This window comes from Podarcis muralis, chromosome 3 (genome assembly GCF_964188315.1).
Source record: "Podarcis muralis chromosome 3, rPodMur119.hap1.1, whole genome shotgun sequence".
Classification (NCBI taxonomy): domain Eukaryota; kingdom Metazoa; phylum Chordata; class Lepidosauria; order Squamata; family Lacertidae; genus Podarcis; species Podarcis muralis.
Genome location: NC_135657.1, coordinates 119,216,624 through 119,242,628, shown reverse-complemented (window position 1 = coordinate 119,242,628; position 26,005 = coordinate 119,216,624). Strand labels below are relative to the sequence as shown.

At 40.8% G+C, this 26,005-nt stretch overlaps 1 protein-coding gene across 9 annotated transcripts in view; it reads right to left on the bottom strand.

Annotated features, from left to right (window-relative positions):
- The window catches only part of EHBP1 (EH domain binding protein 1), a 277,994-nt gene that overhangs the window by 164,914 nt on the left and 87,075 nt on the right, over positions 1-26,005 (bottom strand). For 5 of the 9 annotated variants that reach the window (XM_028721911.2, XM_077926576.1, XM_077926573.1 and 2 more), the window contains 5 exons: positions 11,550-11,731; positions 11,110-11,249; positions 7,135-7,239; positions 6,449-6,571; positions 127-385 (listed from right to left, as the gene is read on the bottom strand). In XM_028721911.2, the coding sequence (XP_028577744.2) occupies positions 127-385; positions 6,449-6,571; positions 7,135-7,239; positions 11,110-11,249; positions 11,550-11,731 (809 nt within the window). The remainder of the gene's footprint in view (positions 1-126; positions 386-6,448; positions 6,572-7,134; positions 7,240-11,109; positions 11,250-11,549; positions 11,732-26,005) is intronic. The other 4 variants (XM_077926575.1, XM_077926579.1, XM_077926580.1 and 1 more) reach the window with 2 other exon arrangements.

Genomic DNA, 26,005 nt, shown 5'->3' with positions numbered 1-26,005 from the left:
TAAGTGGAGGAACTCTTCCTATGCCTTGTAGAAGAATAACCAGGTTTGAATAATTTATGCCCTAAGGCTTTGTGCTAAAATCCCAACTGATGCCCAAATACTGCTTCAAATAAGTTATGTACTTACTCATCTAGCTCCTCTTCATCTGTTTTTGATGTGTCAGCATAGAGGTATTTGCTCATGTCCACAGGCCGTATATTTTTTCTTTTTGCTGGTTGAGGAGGAAAGTCTTTGACGGGTGCTAGCATTTCTATTTCAGGGTCTGCCTCATCAAAAGGATTCACATACTCTGCAACCTCCTCATCCTTGAAAGGGTTGTATTCATCGTCATCATCATAGTAGGATTCTTCTTGTTTTGAAGATGAAGCTACATTAATATCTGTTTCTATAGAAAGCAACATAATTTTTTGTTGTTTCATATGGAAAGATTTCCCACTCTGTCATGGAGACCAACACATTTCTATCCCTATCCACATTTCTATCCCTATCCACATTTAAACAGTTTCAAATTATTTAGCATTCATAAAGGTGTTATAAGTAGGATAAGGTAAGTATTTTTACATGGTTCTCTAGATAAATAAAGCCTTATGAGAAATGGTTAGATTAGATGAAGAAGTTAACATCTTGGTAACTCGTGGAGTACAGAAAAAGCTACTAAAGAAAACTTACCAGGATTGGCATGACAGTCTCACAGAATCAATGACATAGGAGGATAGCAATTAAGCTCTCCAGACACAACATAGATGACACCAAGGGCCCATAAGATGAATCACTCACTCCACTGGGCAGATTCCAGCTGGAGAACCATTTTCCTGTTTTAAGATTCCATTTTTGTGGGGATTTTAAAAATAGAATTGGGTGTTCACTTAGAGTTTTAATCCAAGTGCAAAATTGTCCAAGGCCAGTGACCCAGAACTAGCCACTCTGAAGAATCAATAATATGCAAACAGGTGCACCACAACAATGCAAAAAAATACTTTAGTTTTCTTGAGAAATGTCTGATGGCAGAAGTCAGGGCTGCACAACCTGAGACCCACCAAGCAGCCCATCAGCAGCCCACCAGCTGTATATGGAAGAACCTATAAATGATCTACTCCAAGAATCTCCTAGGATCAAACAAACTCAACTCCTAGGATCAAACAAACTCAACCCTTATATTGTTCATTCTGTCTTAACTAAGTTGCTTCTGAAGGTAGAATTCTAGCTAGTATATATTTTGTGAAAATAACTGTCTGCTTGTTATTTCAATATTGTTATCTGTCAAGAGCCACCTATTGAGATACTGTTGCTTAAACTCACCCAAACTCAGGGTACCCAAGGTGAAGGCAGGGGTCTTTGTTGATGTTTAGCTGCTAGACACCATTTTGAATCAGGATGATGGACAAAACTTGACTTTACCCAATTTTTGGCATGACAGATCGAAACTCACAGATTATACTGTCCATTTTAAAAACACAAAATTTTTCAATTTCTAAAAAATTCTGGCCAGCGCCTGCCACTCCCTGTTAGTTTACAATGGAGGTGGCAGAGGCCAGAAATTCAAAGTAGAGGCATATTCAAGGGGTGCAGGCTTTGTTTATAATGCAATTCCCCAGATGAATTTATCCTACCTTTTTATCCTACTTTAATATTTATCATAGAAGTATGACAAAGAGATGGACCGTAATAGTTCTGGAGTGGCACCTATTAAATGAATGGTGAAGAAAATGATGAATTAACTATTTATGCAGTTGTTTATATTTGCCCCATTTCAAATTTCAAATGGTTTCTTTTTTAAAATAAAAAACCACTCCAGATTAAATGCTAAACACTGGAATCTAAGAGGTGAGGTGAGCACATAAGAATGATGCAGCAATTTTAAAAAAATTGTAAGATGCAAGAAAAGCACGTCCATAAAGAAAGCTGCTAGTAAAACAATAAGTCCCTTGTAATAACACTTAACATTTATATTGTCCTTTAAATCTTCAAAGGTCTTTACAAACATTAACTACTTAATCTAAATCCTTCTGTCAAATGTAGCTACAGCAGAAATCTGGGATGTATTACTAATCCAGAACAAAGCTAAAAGGGAAATACTATTGCTGTTTAAACTGTTAAAGGCTGCAATCCTAGGCACACTTAGTTGGGAGTGAGCTCCACTGAATAAAGTGGGATATATTTCTGAGTAAATATGCCCAGAATTGCTGTGTGAGGCTGCCTTACGTTTTGCAGAAAAACAAAGTTTTCGTTTGGGAGAAACAGGTTCTTTTTTTTAACCAAAGAGTTACAGTATTTAATTATCCACAAAGACATGAAACATATATTTTGTGTTTTTTATCTTGTATTTTTATGTTGCGAAGTGCCCTGAGATCTATGGATGAAGGGCAGTACTCAAATCAAATCAACAAATAGGAGGCTAAGAAGAGCCTGCTGGATCAGGCCAAGGGCCCAGCTAGTCCAGCACCCTGTTCTCACAGGGCCAGCCAGATGCCTGTGGACATGAGCACAAGATCATTCTCTTCTCCTCCACTTTCTGGCAACCTGTATTCAGAAGCGTATTGACAACAGATTTTCTCCCTTGCTATGCTGAATCTGTGTTTTCTGTAGCCTAGGGTTGCCATATGTACGGCTTTTCCTGGACACGTCCTCTTTCTCAGGGTTAAAATTTCTGTCCAGACAGATTTTTTAAATTTTGCAAAATGTCCAGGGTTTTTTGTTTGATACTATAGAGTACTGAATCAGCATCTGGATTTGCAGCTGCCTCTTGTCCCGCTTTCCCCTCGTTCTCAGCCAAGCGTGGCTCCACCCTCCACCGCTGTCTCCACCGGCTCCCCCACTTGCCCTGTCCGCCTCGCCTCAGCTCAGCAGTGGGGCTCCAGCTTACTAGGGAGGAGGCAGAGGAAGAAGAGGAGCTGGGCTTTATTTTTAATTTATTATCATCATCACCATTACAATTATTCTTTTTCTGCCTCACCACTCCCACCACCAAGTCCCCCTCTCGTGCTCCTTATAGAAGAAGAGGCACCACACGGCCGGCCTCCGCCATGGACACAGCAAGGGAGCAGCCCCTGTTGTTGCAGGACCCGTGAGTGGGCTGCTTCTTTCCCCCCCTCCCAAACCCCGCCAGACCCACAAGGGAGCAGAGAGAAAAGTGGCCCTTCTCCCTCACCCCCCCCCCATTGGTGGGGAGCGCTGAGGCAGAAACCAGGTTTGTGAGGAAAGAGGGGGAAGCAGCAGTGAAGGAGGTGCATGAGGCGCCGCCAACAGCCTCTCGGGAGGCAGGGGGAGGCAGAGAAACGGCACACACACTCCCTGACGGTTGGGCTTTGTGAGGGGGCGCTTCATGCGTCTCCTGAGCGCAATCACTGGCCTCCCTCCCTGCCAGCTCTCCTCCTCCACCCGCTGCCAGGGCGAGACCCAGGAGGAGGGTGGTGGCAGCGGGAGACTGTCAGGTGTGGGTTGAGGATGAGAGTTGGCAGTGCCTCTCTCTGTCAGCTTTGCTTTTAACCCAGCTGGGGGGGGGGGGAGGTGCTGCGCTTCCTGGGGCCCCTTCAAAAAAGTAAATAAATAAAGGGGGCGCTTGTGTGTGTGCCCTGCTTTTTGCTCGTCAAAATATGGAAGCCTTACTGTAGCCATCAGAGCAGCCCATACAAGCATCATACAAAACTGTGATAGCTCAGTTGGTAGAGCACGAGACTCTGAGCCTCAGGGCTGTGGGCTCAAGCCCCGTGTAGGACAAAAGAGTTCTGTGTTGCAGAGGTTGGACTAGAAGACCTTCATGGTCCCTTGCAACTCTACAGTTCTATTATTCTATTATCAGTGTCCATGTTGACACCCAGTAATTAGGGTAGACTGCACAAATACATTTAGCATGGATAAGGGCATTCCAAGATGCTGTGGTTTGCATCCCATACCATGTAATGTCACATGTTGAGGTGTGCCTTTCTCAATGTACAATACCAGAGAACACAATATCTGATGGGATATAATGTGTATGCTCAGATATACCGTATTTTTTGCTCTATAAGACTCACTTTTTCCCTCCTAAAAAGTAAGGGGAAATGTGTGTGCGTCTTATGGAGAGAATGCAGGCTGTGCAGCTACCCCTGAAGCCAGAAGAGCAAGAGGAATTGCTGCTTTCACTGCACAGCGATCCCTCTTGCTGTTCTGGCTTCTGAGATTCAAAATATATTTTTTATTGTTTTCCTCCTCCAAAAACTAGGTGTGTCTTGTGGTCTGGTGCATCTTATAGAGCGAAAAATATGGTGCTTTACGTCGCAGAAAATGAGAAGGAAAAGGCATGAACATGTTGTCTTCCTTCCTTTCTTCCTCACATCACTATTATAGACATCTGCAGCACCTGAGAGCCAACAACTTCACATTGTGTCCTAAAACTTCCAGGAAATTTCCTGGCAGCAGCAGGAAAAGGGGCAACTGAAGGAGATGAACGTTCTTCTTTTTCACAGGCATGGTGGTGAAGTAGGCAGCCTTGCAACTCCACCATGCACAGCAGAAAAGAGTAAGGTGAGGCTGGCCAAGCAGGAAGCCATGAGTTTTTCTTTGTCTCTTTTTCTGGGTTATGTGTGTACATGTAGACAGAAAGATGGATTCTGACTCTTCTTGGGTGTATATGGTGTGTAAATTACTAAAATTCACAAAGAAGAGGTGCTGATGGGTGTATTTGCATTCTCTGCCATGGAGTCATAGACAAGAGCTGGTTTTAACCCTGGATGCCTCCATTTGTAAAATGTGCAGATTTTCTTTTTAAATTTATGTTTACGTATTTATAAAAATATTTATAGACCACTATTTCCAAAAATATCACAGCGGTTTACAACAAAAATACATAAAACCATACAGTGAAAACATATATAGAAGTTAAAAATAGACACTGATTAACCATTGTAGAAAGATGTATTTATTCTGTATGCTTAACTCCATTACCATAACTGAATGTGTGAGATTTTACTTGTAGTCTATGTTTTTTTGTAGTGTATGCTTTCACTTTCCAGAGCTATCTGTTCAGCATGTACTCTGCACATTCCTGCATTCTGTGCATTCTGATGGTGGCACAGTTGTCTAGATTGTGCTCGGGTGCTCTTATGTGTGATTAGTTTTATTTTTGATTTTTTTAATGACTTAATGCATATCTACACAAATTTGTAATAACCGATGTTTTAATAGTCACCAGTTTTCCAGAATGATTGCTTATTAAGCATTACAATCAGGATAGTATCTGAAAAAAATTTATAAATATAAAATATACCATAAAATAAAAATAGAGGCGGAAGTGAACTTAAATATTCTAAACTAACAAATCTGTTATCCAGCAATATGGCCCATTCAGTTTTCACAGATGGTATTCAATTAATTTTTATTCAGAATAGATCCATTGAAATTAATGGACCTAACCTAGTCATGCTAAGATTTTCATATTTTGGGATTTTTATATTAATATGTTTTATATTTTTTATATATGAAAGTCTATTTTGTCTTGTTTTAAATATATCATTTTGTGTTCTTTACTCCTTTTTGCTGTTTTTATTGTACAATGTATTGAGATAATTGTGTAGAACGCAATTCATAAATTAATAATAATAATACTCACATTTTAATGTGAGAATTAAGAGCAGTATCCACACAATGGCCAAGTTCAGAATTTAAAACCCTGATTTGTTAAATCATAAGACAAGCCCTGTTACACTGTCTCCCTACCTCCTCCCTTCACAGGCTTGCTGCAGTGCAACAAACAGAACTACTTAGCTTCTCTTCTAGAAAAAAGGTGTCTCACCACGAAGGTGCAGTGGTACCTTGGTTCTTGAATGTCTCCGTTGACGAACATTTCGGAACCCGAACGCCAAAAACCCGGAAGTAAATGCTTCTGTTTTCAAACGCGCCTCGGAAGTCGAGGCGCGTTTGAAAACTGTGTGTTTTTCAATTTTCTCAAGTGAATTTGCAAACACCCCACAGAACTCAAAACGGTCTTCCAGAACGGATTACGTTCGAGAACCAAGGTACCACTGTACTCAACAAAAAAAGGTACTCACCATGAAGTTGTTACAAGTGCTACACTTTTAACCACGTGCTTTTCTTCTAGGGAAAAAAGGTGGCAGTACTGCACACCCTTGAGTACCCCCAGAAAAAAGCACTGGCTGAAACTAGTTCCCTCTTGTAGGTGAACTCTGGTTGAACTTCAGTTTGTCCACCAGCAGGGGCAAATGTTGCATGTAACAGGGGAAGGCCATAGAAGGAATGCTTGCTCTTCATTTGCTTAGCCATGGTTTAGCAAGTTGGGCTTAATAAAACAGAAGGTCCCAGCAGCAGATTATCAATATACATGCAAATTATCAATACACATACAGTCCCAAAAACACTTACAGCAAATGAGAAGCAGGAGACCCTGAGCTTGCTGTAACATCCAACGCCACCCTAAGATCATAAGCGATAAAAATATACAAAAATTCTATACCTTCCATATCAAGGTCTCCAAAGGGATTCAGCTCTGTTGTATCAGGATCTACAAATGGATTTGATCTCGAATTGGCCACGTCTTGATCCTCTTCATCCAAAAAATTAAGCTTGTTTATAAGCTCTGAGAAGCCAAGTACAGTACTTTTCAGTATGGCAAAAATTAGGACTGCGCATGGTTTGAAACAAACATTTTATTCTCCAAGGTATTTCTACCAAAAACCTCTAGGAACAGTGATCCCTACTGCAAAGCTAAACTGTAGCACACCAATGCTTCTAACTCAGTGGCAGTAATAGAATCAGGCATATATTTATTAAATAGTCCGCTGTAGCCTTCACCCACTAAACAGTGGCAAAAGCTTTCTGCAAGAAATTGTCTGGGGGCAGGGGGAAGTCGTTCTAAAAAGGTTGGAATTTTCCCATTATATACAGCTTACATGTCACTGTGAGGCTTCAAAACATACAGAGCACAAGTATGTTTATGGTGCAAATTTTAGCCAGTTTCAGTGCCCATGTCATGCTGTCATCTGTTGGCTGCACTACAAATTACTTAAAATACTGCAATGGATGTCAAGCACAAAGAGACAACTGACATTCAACTACAAACAGAAGCCAAGGGGATAACAGGTCAGAGTAAAATACAGACAGACAATCAGAAACAGAAAGGAAGGAGGAAAGCTCATAGACCTTCAGAGGAACTGGCTGATTTAGCTGAAAGCATATTTGCTTGCTTTACGCAGTCATCTTGATCTTCATCTAAGCTGCTCAGAGCATTCAACTGGTTTACAATTTCTGTAAACAGAAGCCAGTCAAGATAATTGTAAGGTAATGTTATTTAAGGGACAAAGGAGTACAAAACATGCTGTTATTAGAAAAGGAAAAAGGAAAAGAAACGACGTGTGTTAATTTACAATGAATACATTCTAGAGAAAATCACCATTCTAATACTTAATGTATTCAGCACTTGCATGATGATCTTCCTCAAAATTTTAATGAAAAGGAATGCTACCTTTTCATTAAACTGCTCATTCCAGCAACAGGAAATTATCAGACTAGAACTACAAACTGAGTAACTGAATTAGATACTCCTGCAGTTTGCTGTACCAGTTTTAAGATGAAACTTTGCTTTGATCTGTATATGAACTCTGATCCACTCTGCAGACAGGGATTTACTTGGGGACTAAGGGGATGTGAGGTTGACCAGTGTGATTTCAATCTTGCAGGGCTTCCTCCAGAAAAGGTTTTGGAAGCAATTGCCACCTCCATTTTCCAAAGCAAAATGTAGCTGTGCTAAAGCTTCAATCTGCCTAATGAATAACAATATAAATATATAAATATTATTACTGAGAAAGATTCTAAAGGTATAAAATTATGCAAAGTGAGCAACTATGCACACCTTCATTTAATTTCTGTAATTTGCTTCATTTGGCTGTAAACTTTGGTATTTTATGGTTGATGGGTTCTATGGCAGCCCTGTATCGGGAGGTTTTTATGTTTTTAGATGTGCTGTAAGCTGCCTAGAGTGGCCCGGAAAACACCAGCCAGATAGGTGGGATAATAATAATAATAATAATAATAATAATAATAATAATAATAATAATAATAATAATGGATAACTTAGGAAATAATGTATGAAAACTGTAAGAAACAGCTATATCTGGAACAGGAATTCAGGAAGCTAAGATGACAAACAATAGGAATTGCAGAATCCAATGCTGAGCAAATCGAAACATCAAAACCACCTCTATTAGCAGCGTATTTTGTGATGGTAAGGCTGACTTCTGTTCAGAAGAAACACTTTCAAATAACACAGTATCAAATCATACAGTGCATGTATAACAAAGATAAAGAAATATGCTTATGGAATATGATGCATTATATTAGCCATACAATTGCCATTTTGGAAGTAAGGTTGGGTATTATATTATTGAAATATTTTCATGGATAACAAAGGTACATACAAAGCCTCTGTTTGCAGTTCATAGTGTCCTATCTATAGGTCAGTTACATTTGGTGTGAGACATTGCTGTTGCAGACATTGTGAGATTGTGGCGAGGAAAAAGATGGAGAGAGAGAAGTGGGAGAATGAAGGGGAAGAAATTATCTTTTTCTTTTGCACAGTGTGTGTGTGGGAGGGGGTTGGTTTCACTGTCACATGGATAGGTTATGCATTTGATTCATTTGCTAGTTTTTGTTGGTGGTGAGAGAGATTGGGGAACTTCAGTTGATTGCAATAAGCTCTGTTTGTGTGTGGGAGAGGTCAAATTAGCCATATCAATTTGTATACTGTTGGAGGGTTTATGTTGTTGTCTTGTTGGGCTGTGCATGTAACAAAGGGGAGTCACGCATGGTTGAAGGCATCCTCTTTTGTTTGTCCACGTGCTAATTTCAATTTGTTGGCTAGCTTTTCTAGTATGGCTGTTTCCCATACGGTTTGGTACCAGTGGTTCATGTTTACTCCTGACAGGTCCCTCCAGTATCTAGTTATGATGCTCCTAGCTCCTGAGAGTAGGTGGCTTATGAGTTCTTGTATTTTGAGTGTGTGTTGTTGTCTTGGAAAATATTCAATAGGGCCAGTTCTGGAGTTGCTTCTAACACCTGTTTTGTTATTTTGCATATTTCTTGTAGGACTGATGTCCAAAAGTGTAAAATTTTGGGGCATTCCCACCACATGTGGAGGTATGTACCTATAGTGGTGCAACCTCTCCAGCATTTATAATAATGATGATGATGATGATGATGATGATGATGATGATGATAATAATAATAATAATAATAATAATAATAATAATAATAATAATAATTTATTTATACCCCGCCCATCTGGCTGGGCTTCCCCAGCCACTCTGGGCGGCTTCCAAAAAAATATTAAAATACTACAATACATCAAACATTAAAAACTTCCCTAAACAGGGCTGCCTTCAGATGTCTTCTGAAAGTCTGGTAGTTGTTATTCTCTTTGACATCTGGTGGGAGGGTGTTCCACAGGGTGGGCGCCACTACTGAGAAGGCCCTCTGTCTGGTTCCCTGTAATTTGGCTTCTTGCAGCGAGGGAACTGCCAGAAGGCCCTCGGTGCTGGACCTCAGTGTCCCGGTAGAACGATGGGGGTGGAGACGCTCCTTCAGATATACTGGACCAAGGCCGTTTAGGGCTTTAAAGGTCAGCACCAACACTTTGAATTGTGCTCGGAAGGTGAGGTTCCTGGGTTTATCAGAGCTGCTATATTAATTATTATATTATTATTGCCACCATCAGTGTGCATGGCATTTCCATGATATAAGAGGACAAATCAAGGAGCTTCCAATCCAAAACTTGATAGAAGAAACAAACAGAGCAAAGGAAAGGATTTTGAGACAGGAGGAAAAGAGAAAAAGAAAATGGGTGGGCCCCCACATTGTGGGAGTGGACTTCTGCTTGTGTAACAGAACCATTGCCCTCTCCTACCTCCTGCAGCAACCAACACCCCTTCAAAGTCTGTTCCAGAGGGCCCCCAAATCCTCCAGAGCAGATTTTGAGGGCAAATTGAGGGGTGCAAAGGAGAGAAAAGGAAGGTGAGGTTCAACGACACAAGTGGAAGTCCATTTTAATGATGCGTGTGAGGTATCAGATTTAACCCTATGAGATTATTCCAATTACACATGCTTATGCTTGCTTACAAGTTTATCTATATTATGATATGAGAACTAAGGGAATGAGCCAAAATCTTCAAAGAAATGTTTTACACATGCTGTCCACGGTGCCTCACACATGGCTTCTATTTGCATCAGGAGGGATACACACCTGGCACCATGAATGAATAATGCAGACTGGTGTGGAGAACCAAGGAGTGCATAGGGAATTCCAATAAATAGGTATGTCATGGAGTGTATCTGCTTAATAAAATATAAGTCTTAGTTCCTACCTATCTGCCATTCAAGTCTATATTAACTAACACTCCAGGATTGGAAAATTTAATATAAATGCTGCCAATGGTCTGTGCCTCCTGTGGAGAATAAGATCACAGAGGCCTGAGAAAACCAACATTTTTTATATAAGCACATAATCCCCTACTAAAAGTGCTGGCAAGTGTGCTTAGCTAGATAGGGTGAGAAAGCGACTACCAGTGGAGAAAGCGACTATCTTCAACAGGTGGATTCAGGCTGCTTTGCCTTGTCTTCAGAATGTGCAATAATTCCAGATGATGGCAACCCAAATGTTAAAGTTTTGCTGCAACACATGAGAATTATCACTCAAGCAGGTTATTTCTTCCTGCATGTGGCAGCCCCCAGAAGCAAGGTCAGGAGGGTTGCAAAGGCTGGTGGCCTGTCAGTATGCAGTCAGTCCCACCCTTCCCTTTACAGGTAAGTCCTTCACTCTTCCAACAGGACTCTAGTAGACATTAAAGTACAGATGCAGGAATCTCCCCTCCCTATGCCTTGAAGTAGTTTTGCCTCTGGTCCATTAAACCAGAGAAGGCCAGACTCACAGGCTCTCCTCCTCCTCTCCAAAGATGCACAAATGCCAACTGTCCGTACCACCTGTCAAATGGTACCATTAGAGTGGTTTAGAAGAAATTTTGAACAGTAAATAATCCCAATACTTTACATTATTTTATAGAAGGTTAAGAATTGCCTATCTGTTAAGACATGGTTTTAATTATTAATCCTTGGAGGAAAACAAACCTGTAATTTTTGCAGCCTTTTCTTCCTGGTTCACTCTGTTTTCTTCATCATCTTCATTATCTTCTTCAAAATCATCTAAATTTCCAATATCTGCTTGCTTCATACTCATCAGACTTGCCAGGCTTTGCATGTCTTCATCCCTAACAAGAACAAGAAACTCTGTACAGTCGCCCCATATTGTTATCTCATATTATGAACTGGGGGCAGAGAGAACAGTTGCTTACTTAAAGCCCTGCACAAGTTCATGGGGATTGCAACAGGACTTCCAAATCATTCTCTTAACCAACTGTGCCGCGGGAGACTATAGCATGGGTAAGAAATTATAAATCGAATCACACAGCATTTTTCACTACATACAATAAGCATGCTCAAAATGAGTTTTTTGGGCAAGTGGGGTAAAAAGACAAAAAACACCCTCTATCAGCTCACATAAAACTTACGTTGCTTTCCCTTCCCTCAGGAAAATACATGATAAAGAGAACTGAAGGGTGGCAGATATCACTTTCTTAGACAGAGGCTTGAATTTTAACTTGACATCAGTCTGTGTAGGCATTGGACTTGCATATTGCTTCATGTTAATATTGCTGGTAGCAAGAGCTTTCCGGCGTCCAGAAGGAGATTCCTTAAAGAAAAGTCATTAAATAATATGGTTATAACATTGTATTAATAATATTATGCATTTATTTAATGTATGCACTTCCCCTTTTTTCTCGCAGCAGTGTACATGAGGTTTCCAACCAAATCCAAGCTTGCTTTGCTTCAGCAAGGTTACTGTCCAGACCTTGCCCTACCGAATGTCTATCTGTTTAACTGGCATTCTCTCCCCCACACATAAAGCACTAAAGCTTTGTTAAAATGTGATACACCCCCCCCCCCATAACTTATCATTGGTAAAACACAAGTGTATACCTGAAGGAGTGTCTCCATCCTTATCGCTCAGCCTGGGCACTGAGGTCCTCCCCTCTGAGGGTCTTCTGGTGGTTCCCTCACTGAGATAAGTGAAGTTACAGGGAACAAGCCAGAAGACCTTCTCGGCAGTGGAACGCCCTCTCATCAGATGTCAAGGAGATACAGAACTACACAACTTTTAGAAGACATCTGAAAGCAGCCCTGTATCAGGAAGTTTTTCATGATTGGTGTTTTTATATGTGCTCTAAGCCACCCAGAGTGGCTGGGGAAACCCAGGCAGATGGGTGGGGTATAAATAATGAAATAATGAAATAATAATAATAATAATAATAATAATAATAATAATAATAATAATAATTGTTGTGAAAATACTATTACTAGAGGTAACAAGCTCCTTAACAGATTTACACAGAAAATGAAGTAACAAACATTTTTTGTTAGTTCACTTTCTATGTAAATCTGTTAAGGAGTTTGTTTTTGCTTTCTAATAATTTTTATTAATAATTTTTTATTTATTACAAATATTTTGTAAATACATTAACAGAAAAGCAAACATAAGTCAGGAGTCAATAACAGTTGTTGAAAACATTGCTATATTATTATGCAAAGGATATAAATGATAATTATGTTGACAAGTAAGAGGCTGAAGGTCAAATGAGGAGGAGAAGGATTATGGTTGTGTTTCTTCTAGCCAAGGTGAGTACAGAGCGAGTTACTAGTCCCATATATCCATAACTGCTGGATAAGAGGTGAATATATTTGATGTTTTTTTTTATGAAGCCTAAAAACTACCAACAGACTGCCATAAAGGAGGAGTCTGTTGACCACACTCTCACCAACAAAAAAGGGAGAACTCTGAGGGGATTTGGGGGGAAACTGACAGGGGTAAATACCATCATTTTAAATGTCTATTCCCTTGTAACAGGAGAGGCAGATTTAAAAGGACGTTCCCCCTCCATCCTTGACAGGTGCTTTTGCCTATAGTCTCCCTCAGGTCGAATTCGCAGTTAGATTTTAAACTGTTTAAATCCTCATATGTAACATTCAGTAAACTCTTGTACATTCCTGCTACAAATCCCTTTCCATTAGGACCAATATTAAGAAAAACATGTTCTGCTTGTTAGAGTAGGCAAGTGGCATGGCAGTGAACTTGCAACAGATCTAAAATTTGATAAATGTGAGGCCATCCTATAGGTGGTCCCTTAATGCCAAGGTTAATTGCTGTCTAGGGACAGGATTTAAATTTTGGCAGAAATATTTCAAACAATAACAACCCTTTGGCTACCAAAAAAAATTTAGTTTTTAATGAAGAGGTCATTAGCTTTACTTCACTGGTGAAAATGCCAACAAGAGTTTTTCTGCCTTTCCCCCCCCCATATCTAAATAAAACATTGTATGTATGGCTTTATAATATTATTGCAAGAGGCATGCGAATTAAGTAGTTTCAATCAGTACTTTTAGGATATATCCAACATTGTATCTTTATTCAAAAAAGGAGCTGCAGTGTTTATCTATTTTCACAATACAGATAATTATTGTTCATATTAGTACAATGAACTGAAGCTTGCTGATCACACTTTTCCTTTTACAATGATCAGAACCTTTGACCTTAATCTTGTTCACTGATTGACAGCAGAGGCCACAGAAAAGAGAACTTGCATTGTTTGTGATAGTAGCATCTGTTCAACTTGATTCAGTGGAGAGTATTTGCATATTCTTAAGCATTTCTTCTGAGAGGGACTAAATCCTTCTCAAGTGTTTGGTGCATTTTTGAAATTCACTCATAAGGTATCTACGTGCGCTAATAGTTCCATATAATATTACTGTGCATAATCTGACAGATAACACTAGTGGCTTTTTTAAACAATGTATTCTTCAGGGATGACATATTACATTTTGACTTATCCTACTGGGCAGAAATGTCAAGTACCTTTAGGAAATGCCTTTGGATTTTTTTTTATTGAATTGGAGCGTTTTATTCTAGGCAAATAATAACTGTGGTAGCAATATTTTTTCATTTAGATAATAGTTAACAAGTGGTTAATAATACTTTTGTTCTCTTTTGTGGGGGGAGGTAGCTAGAATCATCATATTTTTAATTCCACATGGATGTTTAGGAAAACACACACAAATTATCAGGCCTGCATTCATTTCTTTTTATAGCTGGGATACTGGAGAAACACTGGGCAAGTGTACCAAAGATAATTATCATAAACATCCTCCATAAGCTATTTTTCAGCCACAAATTTGGGACAGAAAAATCATATCCTACTAGAACTTTCCATCAAATAAATACCTACATTTGATGGCTACAAGAATACTTTATTTTATTTTTAAAACAAGTTTGAACTACTGTTGTCTATGCTCTGGTAACCTCAAGGTTAGATTACTGCAACGCGTTATATGTAGGGTTGCCTCTGATGACGGTTTGGAAACTTCCGATTTGTATCATGCTGGTATGTTATCACTATACCTGCACTGATATACCCCTCAAAATATCAAAGTTGAAGAGCGAAAATTTCTCAAAAGTTGCAGCTAATCCTAAAATGTCACCATTATCTCATTCAAGGAAAGATTCAAAGTCAATTTCATCTTCATCAGCTTGCTTGTCAAAATATTATTATGCACAGCATACTGTCATGCGTGTCAAACCATTCTTTATATAGCTGCATGTGAACACTGTGCCAGACTGCTCACATCTACACTGCAACAGTTCCAGAAGTGAATTTGGTGCTGGTTTATAAGGCATCCACTCTGTGAGGTATCTCTGCCATCTTCCATCCATTGCCATCTGGATTTGGAATGTTTTTCTGAATTAGCACGGCACAGGAATATGTCTGTTGATGCAATTCCATTACACCTGTTTTGGCAAAAAAAGTGTAACTCCTTGGCACCTGCTGTGTTCTTACAGTCATACATATGTAAAAATGTCAAGGCATTGTAATAGTTCTGATTTACTGTTTCAGTAAGTTGGGAAAACCTCACAAATTTTCGGCAGGGCTGAACACGTTTTAGCACAGCAAGTTTAACAGAACCTTTATATAGCACTTACTATGTCATAGCCAATGAAGGCAAGGAAGCCATGGAGTGCATTAAGTACAATGTGTCCTATAAAAGGAGCAATTTGTTTTTTTTATAATAATATTTATTAGAATTTCGAATAATACAAAAGATAAAAAGAAAAAAGAAAAAAAGCACTCATTGCATCCCCAGTTTTTCATTACCTTCTTTCCAGAACTTCCCCTCATCTCCCCTTCTTGTATTCCATGTCCAAATATTTATCCAACAAGTTCTTATCCCAAAATTTTTAACCTTGATTTGTTATTACATTTAGTTCAATTTATATATCAACTTTTAGCTTATATACATTGTTCAATTAGCTTAAATTTTTTTCCTAAGATCGACCCAGTTTCCCTTCCACGGATTCCCCATTTTTATACTAATAACAACTCAAAATTAAACAAAAAGAAGTAAGAAAAAATAGACAGCCTTCGGATTTCCAGATCCCACCCTCCCTTCCCCGGCTTCGATCCCAGAACCATTGTCCATTGGTCCATCTGCTTCAGCCTGGCAACCTCACATCCGAGGCCATTAAATCTCTTTCAGTCCCTCTCTGCCGGTTTCTTTGACAGTCCTTTGTATTTGGCACCAAGGCTCGGAGGGGCACAATCCCTATAGCTTCCATGATCCTTCCAGCCAGATCTCCATGTTTAAAGGTGGAGCTCAAGTCTTGTTTCTTAGTCTTTTTAAATCCAAATGTCCCAAAAATTCCAGCTTCCACCTTGATCAAGTTTGTAGTCTCCCTCTTTGCAGGCCTCCGGCTCACCTTTGCCCTCTGCAACGTTGCCACCCCTCCTTCTTGCTCCCTCTGATCAGCATCTTCTTCCGCTTCTTCAATCTTGCCTAAGTTCTTTTCTTGTTCTGCTGCCTGGATTTTCAAGTCATTTTCCAACTCAATAGGTGCATTTATTGTTGACTCAAAAGTTATGGCACTTGTAGACAAAACATGACCTTGTTCATACATCCTTTGTAACTTTCCCACGAGAAAGGCAAGCTCGTCCAGGTCAGCTAGTATTTTCCGGCCGATTTCCATTCTTGTAATGTCCCTGAATCCCCTGTAGAGGGGTTATGGTTATTCAATATTCCTTTCACTTCAAACCCAAAGGCCAGGTTAAATTGTTTCAGTCCTTGTTTATTTTCAACAACTTGTAACTATATTGTATCCAATGTAACCAGCAGGAACGTCGGAAACAAAGTTCTCTATTTTCCAACTTTGACAGCTAGTTTGACAGCTGTCAAAGTCCTCTCTGTCTCCTCAGCAGGCTCCTCTCACGGATCACTCCCGGTCTCGGGGGTGTGTGTGTGTGGAACTTTAATCAAAATATTAACTCTTCTCCTCCAGCACAGTCACTTTTGTTGTCAATCCATGCAATTAATAACTTTTATCCAAAATACAGGCTCTCTCACGATCTTAGTTGTTAAATCCTTGCTTTAAAATGTTTACAATGAGGGGGAGACGGACTTCCTCTTTGCTCCTCCCCCCGTTCGTGCCAAATCCAATAAAGAAATTTTTAAATTCAATTTCCAAATTACTCACGGGTTGTTGTTTTCATTTTAAGTCCAAATTTTCAAAGGAAGAAGTCAGCGCTCTCCGCCGAATGGCATGCGGCTTCGCTCAGCAGGGGAAGCAGAAGACTCGCAGCACCGCGCCGCTCCCCATCCCCAGCTCCGTAGCCTTTAAAAAGGCTCCTTCGCTGGTCGGGAGGGCGCTAATGGTGCCCGCCGAGTCACCAGGTCCACGGGCATCCGCGCCCGTGGTTTTTAAGGGTCCCCGCGTCGCCGGCGCGGCAGGACCCGACCCCTGTCGAGCAGATTCTCTCCGGAGATCGGAGGAAATCCGCCATTCAGCGATGGCGCCAACCCGGAAGTCCCTAAAAGGAGCAATTTGGCTCACACCAGCTATACCTCGATTGTTGTAATCCAGGTTTCTGAAACATAGGTGCAGTTATGTTGTAATACTTAAGAATGTAAGGAACACCTAGGATGATTACATCTGTGTTCTCTCATACAATAATGACATCCTTGCAGCCTTCCTTGGGTGCACGCTGGGCATGCAGGAATAGTTTGGTATCAGCTTCTTTCTGATTTGATAGAGGTACTGTGACGTCTTCAACGTTTCCCTGGAGTTTTTCCTTTTATTTGTTCCGCTTATATTCTCCACATAGAAAGGTAATATTATTTTGTTTTATCAATGATCTTGATAAGAATCTTCACCACAGCTTTATCTTGTGGTCTCTTACAATGTACTATAGAACATCTCTCCTGTCCTGTTGTGTTCTGATTTGAGAGTGGATTGCCAATCTCCAAGAACAGGCTTAGAGCCCTGCACCTGCTCCAGATCCAGAGTTGGAGACTGTGGCCTCCAGCTCAGAGCCTTGATTGGATTGCTGCTGGACTCTGGGGTCATGACAGCAGAGATTTAAACTTGGGCAAAAAAAGAAATCATCTGTAAGTTCACTGGGTCAGCACTGGGCCGGTATTTACTTACAGGATGGTTGTGAAGACAAAATGGACTAGATAATGTACACTGCCGTGGACTCCATGGAAGAAAGATGGGATACAAATATGATGAATAAAATACACCTATTACACTTCACAGTACAGTGGTACCTCGGGTTACATACGCTTCAGGTTACATACGCTTCAGGTTACAGACTCCGCTAACCCAGAAATAGTACCTTGGGTTAAGAATTTTGCTTAAGGATGAGAACAGAAATTGTGTGGCGGCGCCGCAGGGGCAGCAGGAGGCCCCATTAGCTAAAGTGGTGCTTCATGTTAAGAACAGTTTCAGGTTAAGAACGGACCTCCAGAACGAATTAAGTACTTAACCCGAGGGACCACTGTACTGCTATCTTTCTGTTTTAATAATAAATAGAAGAAGGGTTAATTACAAATGTAAAACTGACAAGACTTCAAAATTTGATTCATTTATTCTGTTGCTTTCCACGTGGAGTTTCAAAGTAACTATCAAAAATAATCAAAAATAAATGCCATTCTGAATATACACATGTTTTTCTGTGTATAAGACTTGGTTTTTTAAACCAAAAAATTAGGTTTGAAATTGGGGCTCGTCTTATACACGGATAGTGCTGATGGGTGTTTTCTTAATTTGGAGTACCTCAAAATAGGGGGCATCTTATACATGGGGGTGTCTTATACACGGAAAAATACAGTATGTTAAAAAAACCCACAGTAAAAATACTAATACTAATACTAATACACAGTAAAAATACTAATACTAATACAGGTGCCCGTGACGGAGCCTCAAGAACATCTTATAGGGCTTTTATGAAAACCTATGAGATGGCGGTGAAGGCTGCTAAGAAGTCATACTTCTCGGCCTCCATTGCATCCGCTAGCTCTCGCCCAGCGCAATTATTTAGTATAATCAGGTCTTTAATGTCCCTTGAGGGACAGCCAAATTTAAATAACAATTTGACACACAGCTGTGAGGCATTTGCGAGCTTTTTTGCGGAGAAGGTCCTGTTGCTCCGCCATGACCTCCCTGCCAATTTGGATACAATAAAGGAACTGGAGGCCCCTCGACTGTCCTCGGGTCCAGTATTGGACCACTTCGACCGGATATCCCCAGCCGATGTGGACAGACTCCTCCGAGCTGGAAAGCCCACCACCTGTCCTCTTGACCCGTGCCCGTCTTGCCTGATTAGAGCGTGTCCAGACGAGGTGCGGGCCCTCCTGGGGGATATCATCAATTTGTCCCTTGGCACGGGGACATTCCCAGGGGAACTGAAGGAGGCAGTGGTGCGCCCGCTCTTAAAGAAAACATCATTAGATCCTTTAGATCTATCCAATTACCGCCCGGTTTCGAATCTTCCGTTCCTGGGTAAGGTGATTGAGAGAGCGGTTGCTGAACAGCTTGGTGGGTTTCTGGATGAAACATCGGCTCTGGATCCATTCCAGTCCGGCTTCCGTGCTGGTCATGGGACCGAGACGGCTCTGGTTGCCCTAACAGATGATCTTCATAGACAGCTGGATCGAGGCGGGTCGGGGCTGCTGATTCTTCTAGATCTGTCAGCAGCTTTCGACATGGTTGATCATGAACTTCTGGACCACTGCCTTGCCGACGTGGGGATCCAGGGCACAGTCCTTCAATGGCTGCGCTCGTTTCTCTCTGGTCGGGGACAGAGGGTGGCGCTTGGGGGGGAATTGTCATCGCGCCACTCCTTGGTATGTGGAGTACCTCAGGGTGCGATACTCTCCCCGATGCTTTTCAACATCTTTATGCGCCCCCTCGCCCAGCTTGTTCGGAGTTTTGGGCTGGGTTGCCATCAGTATGCTGATGACACCCAACTCTATCTGTTGATGGATGGCCATCCTGACTCGGCCCCAGACACACTGACCAGATGTTTGGAAGCTGTGGCTGGATTACGTGGGAGCCGGTTGAAGCTAAATCCTTCGAAGACAGAGGTCCTGTGGCTGGGACGGGGCGATATGGGATTGGGGGGGGCAACTCCCATCTCTTGCGGGGGCGCAATTAGTGCCAGCACCGTCCTTTAAGAGTTTGGGTGTAATCTTCGACACCTCCCTTTCCATGGAGGCGCAGATTGCAGCTATAACAAAGGCGGCATTTTTCCATCTCCGCCAAGCTAAGCAGTTGGCTCTTTACCTCTCTCGCCCTGACCTAGCCACTGTGATCCACGCGACGGTCACCTCCAGACTGGATTATTGTAACTCGCTCTACGTTGGGCTGCCCTTGAGACTGACCCAGAAACTCCAGCGGGTGCAGAATGCTGCAGCGAGACTCCTCACGAGGTCTTCACTGCGAGATCACATTCACCCGGTGCTATACCAGCTGCACTGGCTCCCGGTGGAGTACAGGATCAGGTTTAAGGTGCTGGTTTTAACCTTTAAAGCCCTATACGGCTTAGGACCCTCGTACCTACGGGACCGCCTCTCCTGGTATGCCCCACAGAGAAACTTACGGTCTTCAAATAAAAACATCTTGAAGGTCCCAGGCCACAGAGAAGTTAGGCTAGCCTCAACGAGAGCCAGGGCTTTTTCGGCTGTGGCTCCGATCTGGTGGAACACTCTGTCACAAGAGACCAGGGCCCTGCGGGACTTGACATCTTTCCGCAGGGCCTGCAAGACAGAGCTGCTCCACCAGGCCTTTGGCAAGGGCACAGCCTGACTCCCTCCTTCGGCAATCTTCGCGGAGCTCTGGCCCAATGGCTGCCAGTGGCTTGAATTAATTAATTTTAGAATGAATGATTTTAGAGTGTTGTTTATGCTGTACTTTTGTACTGTTTTATTGTTGTTAGCCGCCCTGAGCCCGGCTAAGGCTGGGGAGGGCGGGATATAAATAAAATTTATTATTATTATTATTATTATTATTATTATTATTATTAAGGTGATCAGAGCAAGAGAGCATTTGCTTTTTCAAAACTTTTTAAATGAGTATGTCAAAAATAGAAAAAGCACAATAGTAACTATGGTATCTGAAGGAGAGAAAGTAATGAGATCATAAATGTGCTAATTGAAAGTTCTACTTTACATGTAGTCCAATTAAATAATACACAGGATGCACTTGGTTAAGCTTTTCAACCAGGTCATCCCTTCAGCCCTCCGTCACCAAACAAAGAGATTATAATTGACAGAAAATAAGGCAATATTTTCAGTCAATTTGGCTACAATTCAGAAATGCATGCTAGTGATATTGCTATTTCACTTGCTGCAAACACTCCAAAATGAAACAAGTCCAGAAGTTCCTGGATGATGGTCTTTAAACTACATCACAAGTTCCATATTACTTAGGCTATGCTGAAGAGATCACTGCTTCACTAACAGAGCAAAATGGATCACTACAGAATCTAATTTGTGGAAGCATAGAGCAATTAAATGCTAAAATAGACAAGCTACGGGAAGCTCTCTCAACTGGAGAGAGTAAATTAGAAACTATGTCAGTTAAAATAATTTAGACAGTTGGATGGAAGATTTGGAGGCCCAAATGCCATCTGTGATGAAAAGGTGCTTAAAAGCAAAATCATGGCTCAAGATATCCAGAACGTTTATTAAGAATGATGATGCATACGAATGGAGAAGTTAATGTTTTTAAAATGTGGCACATACCAGAAATATTCAAGATCTGAATTGTAAAAGTGTGTCAGAAATGACATAAATTTATTAAGAGCAGTAACACTAACTCAGAGCTGTAACAACAAGCACTGCAGCTCAGTGGGGGAGTGCATGGTCTGCATGCAAAAGGCCCCAGCTTCAATCCCCAGCGTCTCCAGCTTGCCATATTTTAGGAAGTGAAAATCCAGACAATTGGTAGCTTCTTTGATGAGATAGCCAACAACGTTTTTGAGCTTTTTGGGGGGGGGGGGAATAGCCAACCGCTGCCGCCTCCTCTAGCGCTACTCACAGACTTCGTGTTCTGGGTGGCCGAAACTGAGCAAGAGGGGGGAGCAGTGGTGGCTTCCTTAGCGGCCACTGCCAGCCCAAGCTGGGAAAGATGCTCATGGGCCTGGTGGCAACGCTGGTAGCACGCGGGCCTCGTGCACGCTCATCTCTGGCCAAAGCAACTACTTCCGCTTTCGGAGCACAGTTAAAAAACACAAATAAATAAATATCCTCAAACTGCCCCCCGCCAAACCAAAACATTTCCTATAAATGCAAAAATCCCTGTGGATGGGGGTGTAGGCCCCCCAAAAGAGGACATGTCCGGGATTATTTCCCATACATATGGCAACCCTACCAAGTAGGGCTGAGAACACAACTTGCCTGAAACCCTGGAAACCCTCTGTCAATCAGTGTGGACAATGTGGGCAAGATGAGCCAATGATCGGACTCAATATGCCATGTTCCTTTGTGTTCAGAGGCAGCACCAGCAGTAGCAGTGAGAATGGTTGCTGACTGGGCTTCCCAATGCTGCCAGTTACTGGGAGGCAAAGGCACAAGGCAGCAAAGAGCTCAGCAAGTGAAGGTACACCAGAGAAGCCAACCCACCATTTCCAATGCTGAAACCTTTGAAAAGACAAATCCCAAAAAGAAAACAAAAGACGCATACAAATTACTACAACTCTTCCAGAAATGGGGCTTATATGATATATCGAGTGAAGAAAATCCAAAAGATTTCGATTTTACATTTCTTTCAAGCTGGACTGGGCGATTAAATCCAAACCTTGCCATCATGGTCATTTAACCCTATTTTAGTGACCAACCAACTATCCAGAGAAAGGACAGCAGGAACCGTACAATTCTATTTTAAGGAAAACAACAATGACATCACTAATTCTACCAACCTTTGGGAGGCCATGAAAGCAGTGACAAGAGATAGCTGTATCAAAGAAAAAGCATATATCAAAAAAGAAACCTCTACAACAATCACAAAACTAGAAATGGAAATTACTGATCTACTAGCTAAATAGAAAAGTTCAAGTCTTTAAGTCTATTTCAGCCAGCAATACAGAATTAACCCTAAAACTCATGTATAGGTGATACCTAACCTTAGAAAGCAGGCAGTGGTCCACCCTGGAACCTCATCGCATTGTTGGAGGGGCGGCCCCACCACATGCGGACAAAAACCCAACCTTCCTGGTATTCAGCATTCCAAAAAATTAATAAGACAACAAAACAACAATTGGAAGTCAAACCAGAATTAGCTTTATTAAATATACTTCAGTACAACAACCAGGATTTACATAATAAATAATTAATAAGCCATTTATTACAAGCAGCAAGACACAACATAACCAGACACTGGAAAGACCTTTCTGGTGCAACGTTAGACAATTGGTACAAAACTGTTTGGGAAACAGTTCTACTTGAGATATTAACAAAGAGAGAAACAACAAAGATTGACACACAGGCAGATAAAATATGGCTTTACCCTGGTGTGGTTTAATTTAATAACATATGCCAATATTCCAGAAAATGAACAGTCCTCCCACCAGCGTTTGGCTCAATCTGGTTGATCTAAATTTAAATTTAAACATAAATTACTATCTTTACTTTGAACCCCCCTCCCACATTCATCAATAGACTAACATTTTATATGGTTTCATAGGTAACACAAGAGGAAAAATGATTATTACTCTTATTTGATCTAAGCAAAACCACAAGGGTTCCTGATTAGGCATTTGGCTTTGCGATGTTGAATGTTAGCTGTTAATTCTGTTCTACTCTGTTTCTCCTTCACTTTTGTTTAAACCAGTTCATGAACTTATACACTGACCACTAACAATGAACCATGTGTTGTAGATATTGCTACAAATCTTGTATGCTATTTTTGAGATGTACAAATGACACGAGAAGACTTAGAATCATAGAATTGTAGAGTTGGAAGGGGTACTGAAACCACACCAGACCCTGCTTAGCTTTGCAAATGTGCTAGCAGTTTTATTGCTGCACCACTAGGCCACTTGTTCTTTTTATTTGTATCATTTAGTATTCCTATGATCCTTGTTTATAAAACCCTATAAAAAGTTATATACACAAACACACAATTCAAAATGGTCATACTTTCCTTGCATGTGCTAGAACAGAGCTAGTCAATGTAGTGCCCTCCAGATGTTATCGGACTACAGGTATCATCAGTCCTGACCACTGATCATGCTGACTGGGGCTAACAGGAATTGAAATCCAAAGCATATGGAAGGCACAGTGTTGGGTACCCTGTGCTAGAGGCAAGTGGGACTAGCTTTGAAAGTGGGAAACCGTCTTGGCCTCAGTGGGAAATGGTCTCTTTCTTGCTGCTATTTTTATGGGAGTTGGGCATCTGAACACTGGACCAACATAAAAAAGAAAATTAAAGTAAAACTTTTCCAGGAGCTCTTACAGAATTTGTCCAAAATAGTATAGGGGAGTAATTTGTTGTGGTTGTGGTTGTTGTTATTAAAATTTGTATACCGCCCTATACCCTCGAGTCTCAAGTCACAAGATAAAATCACAAGATAAAAACACAAAATGCACCATCAACAAGAGGAAACCTCTCCGGGGAGAGCATTCCACAAATGGGGAGCCACTGCAGCAAAAGCCCGTTCTTGTGTTGCCACCCTCCGGACCTCTTGTGGAGGAGGCACACGAAGAATGGACAGGTTTTTCGTCTCAGCCAACTATTAATGAGGGTTATGTTGCAGCCAACAATATAATATACAATCGTACCTCGGCTCCCGAATGCCTTGGGAGTCGAACAGTTCGGCTCCCGAACGATCAAAAACCGAAAGTGAGTGTTCCGGTTTTCAAACGTTCTTTTGGAAGCCGAACCTCCTACGGGGCTTCCACAGCTTCCGATTGGCTGCAGGAGTTGCGCTTTGGAAGTCGAATGTTTCGGAAGCCGAACGGACTTCCAGAACAGATTCTATTCAACTTTCGATGTATGACTGTATAGATAGTGCAGCAAGAATTTAAGAGATTTTCTACATTTGGGGTTCTATCCAAAGATAAAGACATATTGGAAAAATGATACACTGACTTAAATACATGACACGCTGTGCACATTCATAGGATCCAATAATATTTTTTGTGTGCGATTTATAAGGTGAGAGGTAGGTAATTCTGACATGGAATTTGCAAATAAATATATTATGTTCTGCAAGAATAAATGTCCCAGCTTATTGAAAATGTTTTACAACTAAACGGTACATTACTTGGCAAGAAGCACAGATGATAAAATTTAGTCACTACATCTGAGCCAACGAAGAGCGCCAACTTATAAATGATATGACAGAACAGTGATGATATTTACCCATGTGCATTGATTAAATTATTATAAAAGAAGCATTTTCTTTGTTATGTGAGCTACATCTATATACCTACCTTGTTTAATAATAAAATTAAGAAAATAATACATCTAAATCAACGTAGTTTACTTTGTTCCTTGTGAAAGAAAGTGTTGGAATGTATTCTTATATATATTATTCTATGATTCTATCTTTCAGAATTTCATTGGAGATTCTCAGGTGAATGTTGCAGACCTTTCAAGACACATAAAAAACAATGCCGAAATCATTTGCCTCTCAGAGTCTTTTCTGAAAGGAAGAAGCAGCCTAAGGCCGTGTTTAGATGAGTTAAGCATGACACGAATAAACTGGGTGAGCCTTGAGCTTCTAAGCTTCCCCTCCCCTCCTCTGGCACAAATGAGAAGAAGAGTTTAGAAGCTTTTGCTTAATCACAGATCATTGGATTTTTGAACCACAAAACCACGGCTAAAGTTAGCTTGGAACCAGCCAAACATGAATTAGGTGCCTTGCCCTGCCCAGTTCTATTAAACTCCATGTTAAGAATGCTATTTAACTATGTGAAAATAAATCTGTATATGATTGGGAGTGAAAATAAGAGCAACAGGGAGAACTCAGAAATGCATAGAGAACACAGGTTCTGGAATTGAAGCACCTTCAGCAAAACGGTTATGCAAACAGTCACTAAGCAAGAGGTGTTCAAAGTTGTTGTCTTTCCCAATTCACCTTTACAACACCTCCCATGTCTTTTGAAACTTTTTAATGATACACGGTGTACTCTTAACAGCAACGTCACAAAGTATGCAAATCTGAATTGGATATATAAAGCTGTTATCATCAGAGGAGAAATAAATAACAACAGAACATTGAGTCTCCTGAGGATTAGGATTTATGTAAATATATGCATGTTTCTGCATGCTATTGTTCTTAATAAACACAGCCTATATATTTCAGTGAAGAGAACTGTAGTCAATTGTGTATACATTTATTTACAAACTTAGCAAAGAGTGCATTGTACACAAAAGGAAATAGGTTTCACATATCCCCTGAAGTGGCCTACTTCTATCCTCTGCGATAATCATAGAGATAAAATTATGTATGTATGTATGTATGTATGTATGTATATGCAGCAGTCCTTTAACATTCTTAAAAAGATGTAGTTATTTTTGAATCTATGTAGAGATACTTATTTTGCCAGTCAACTTTTATCATATTGTATTTTATCATAT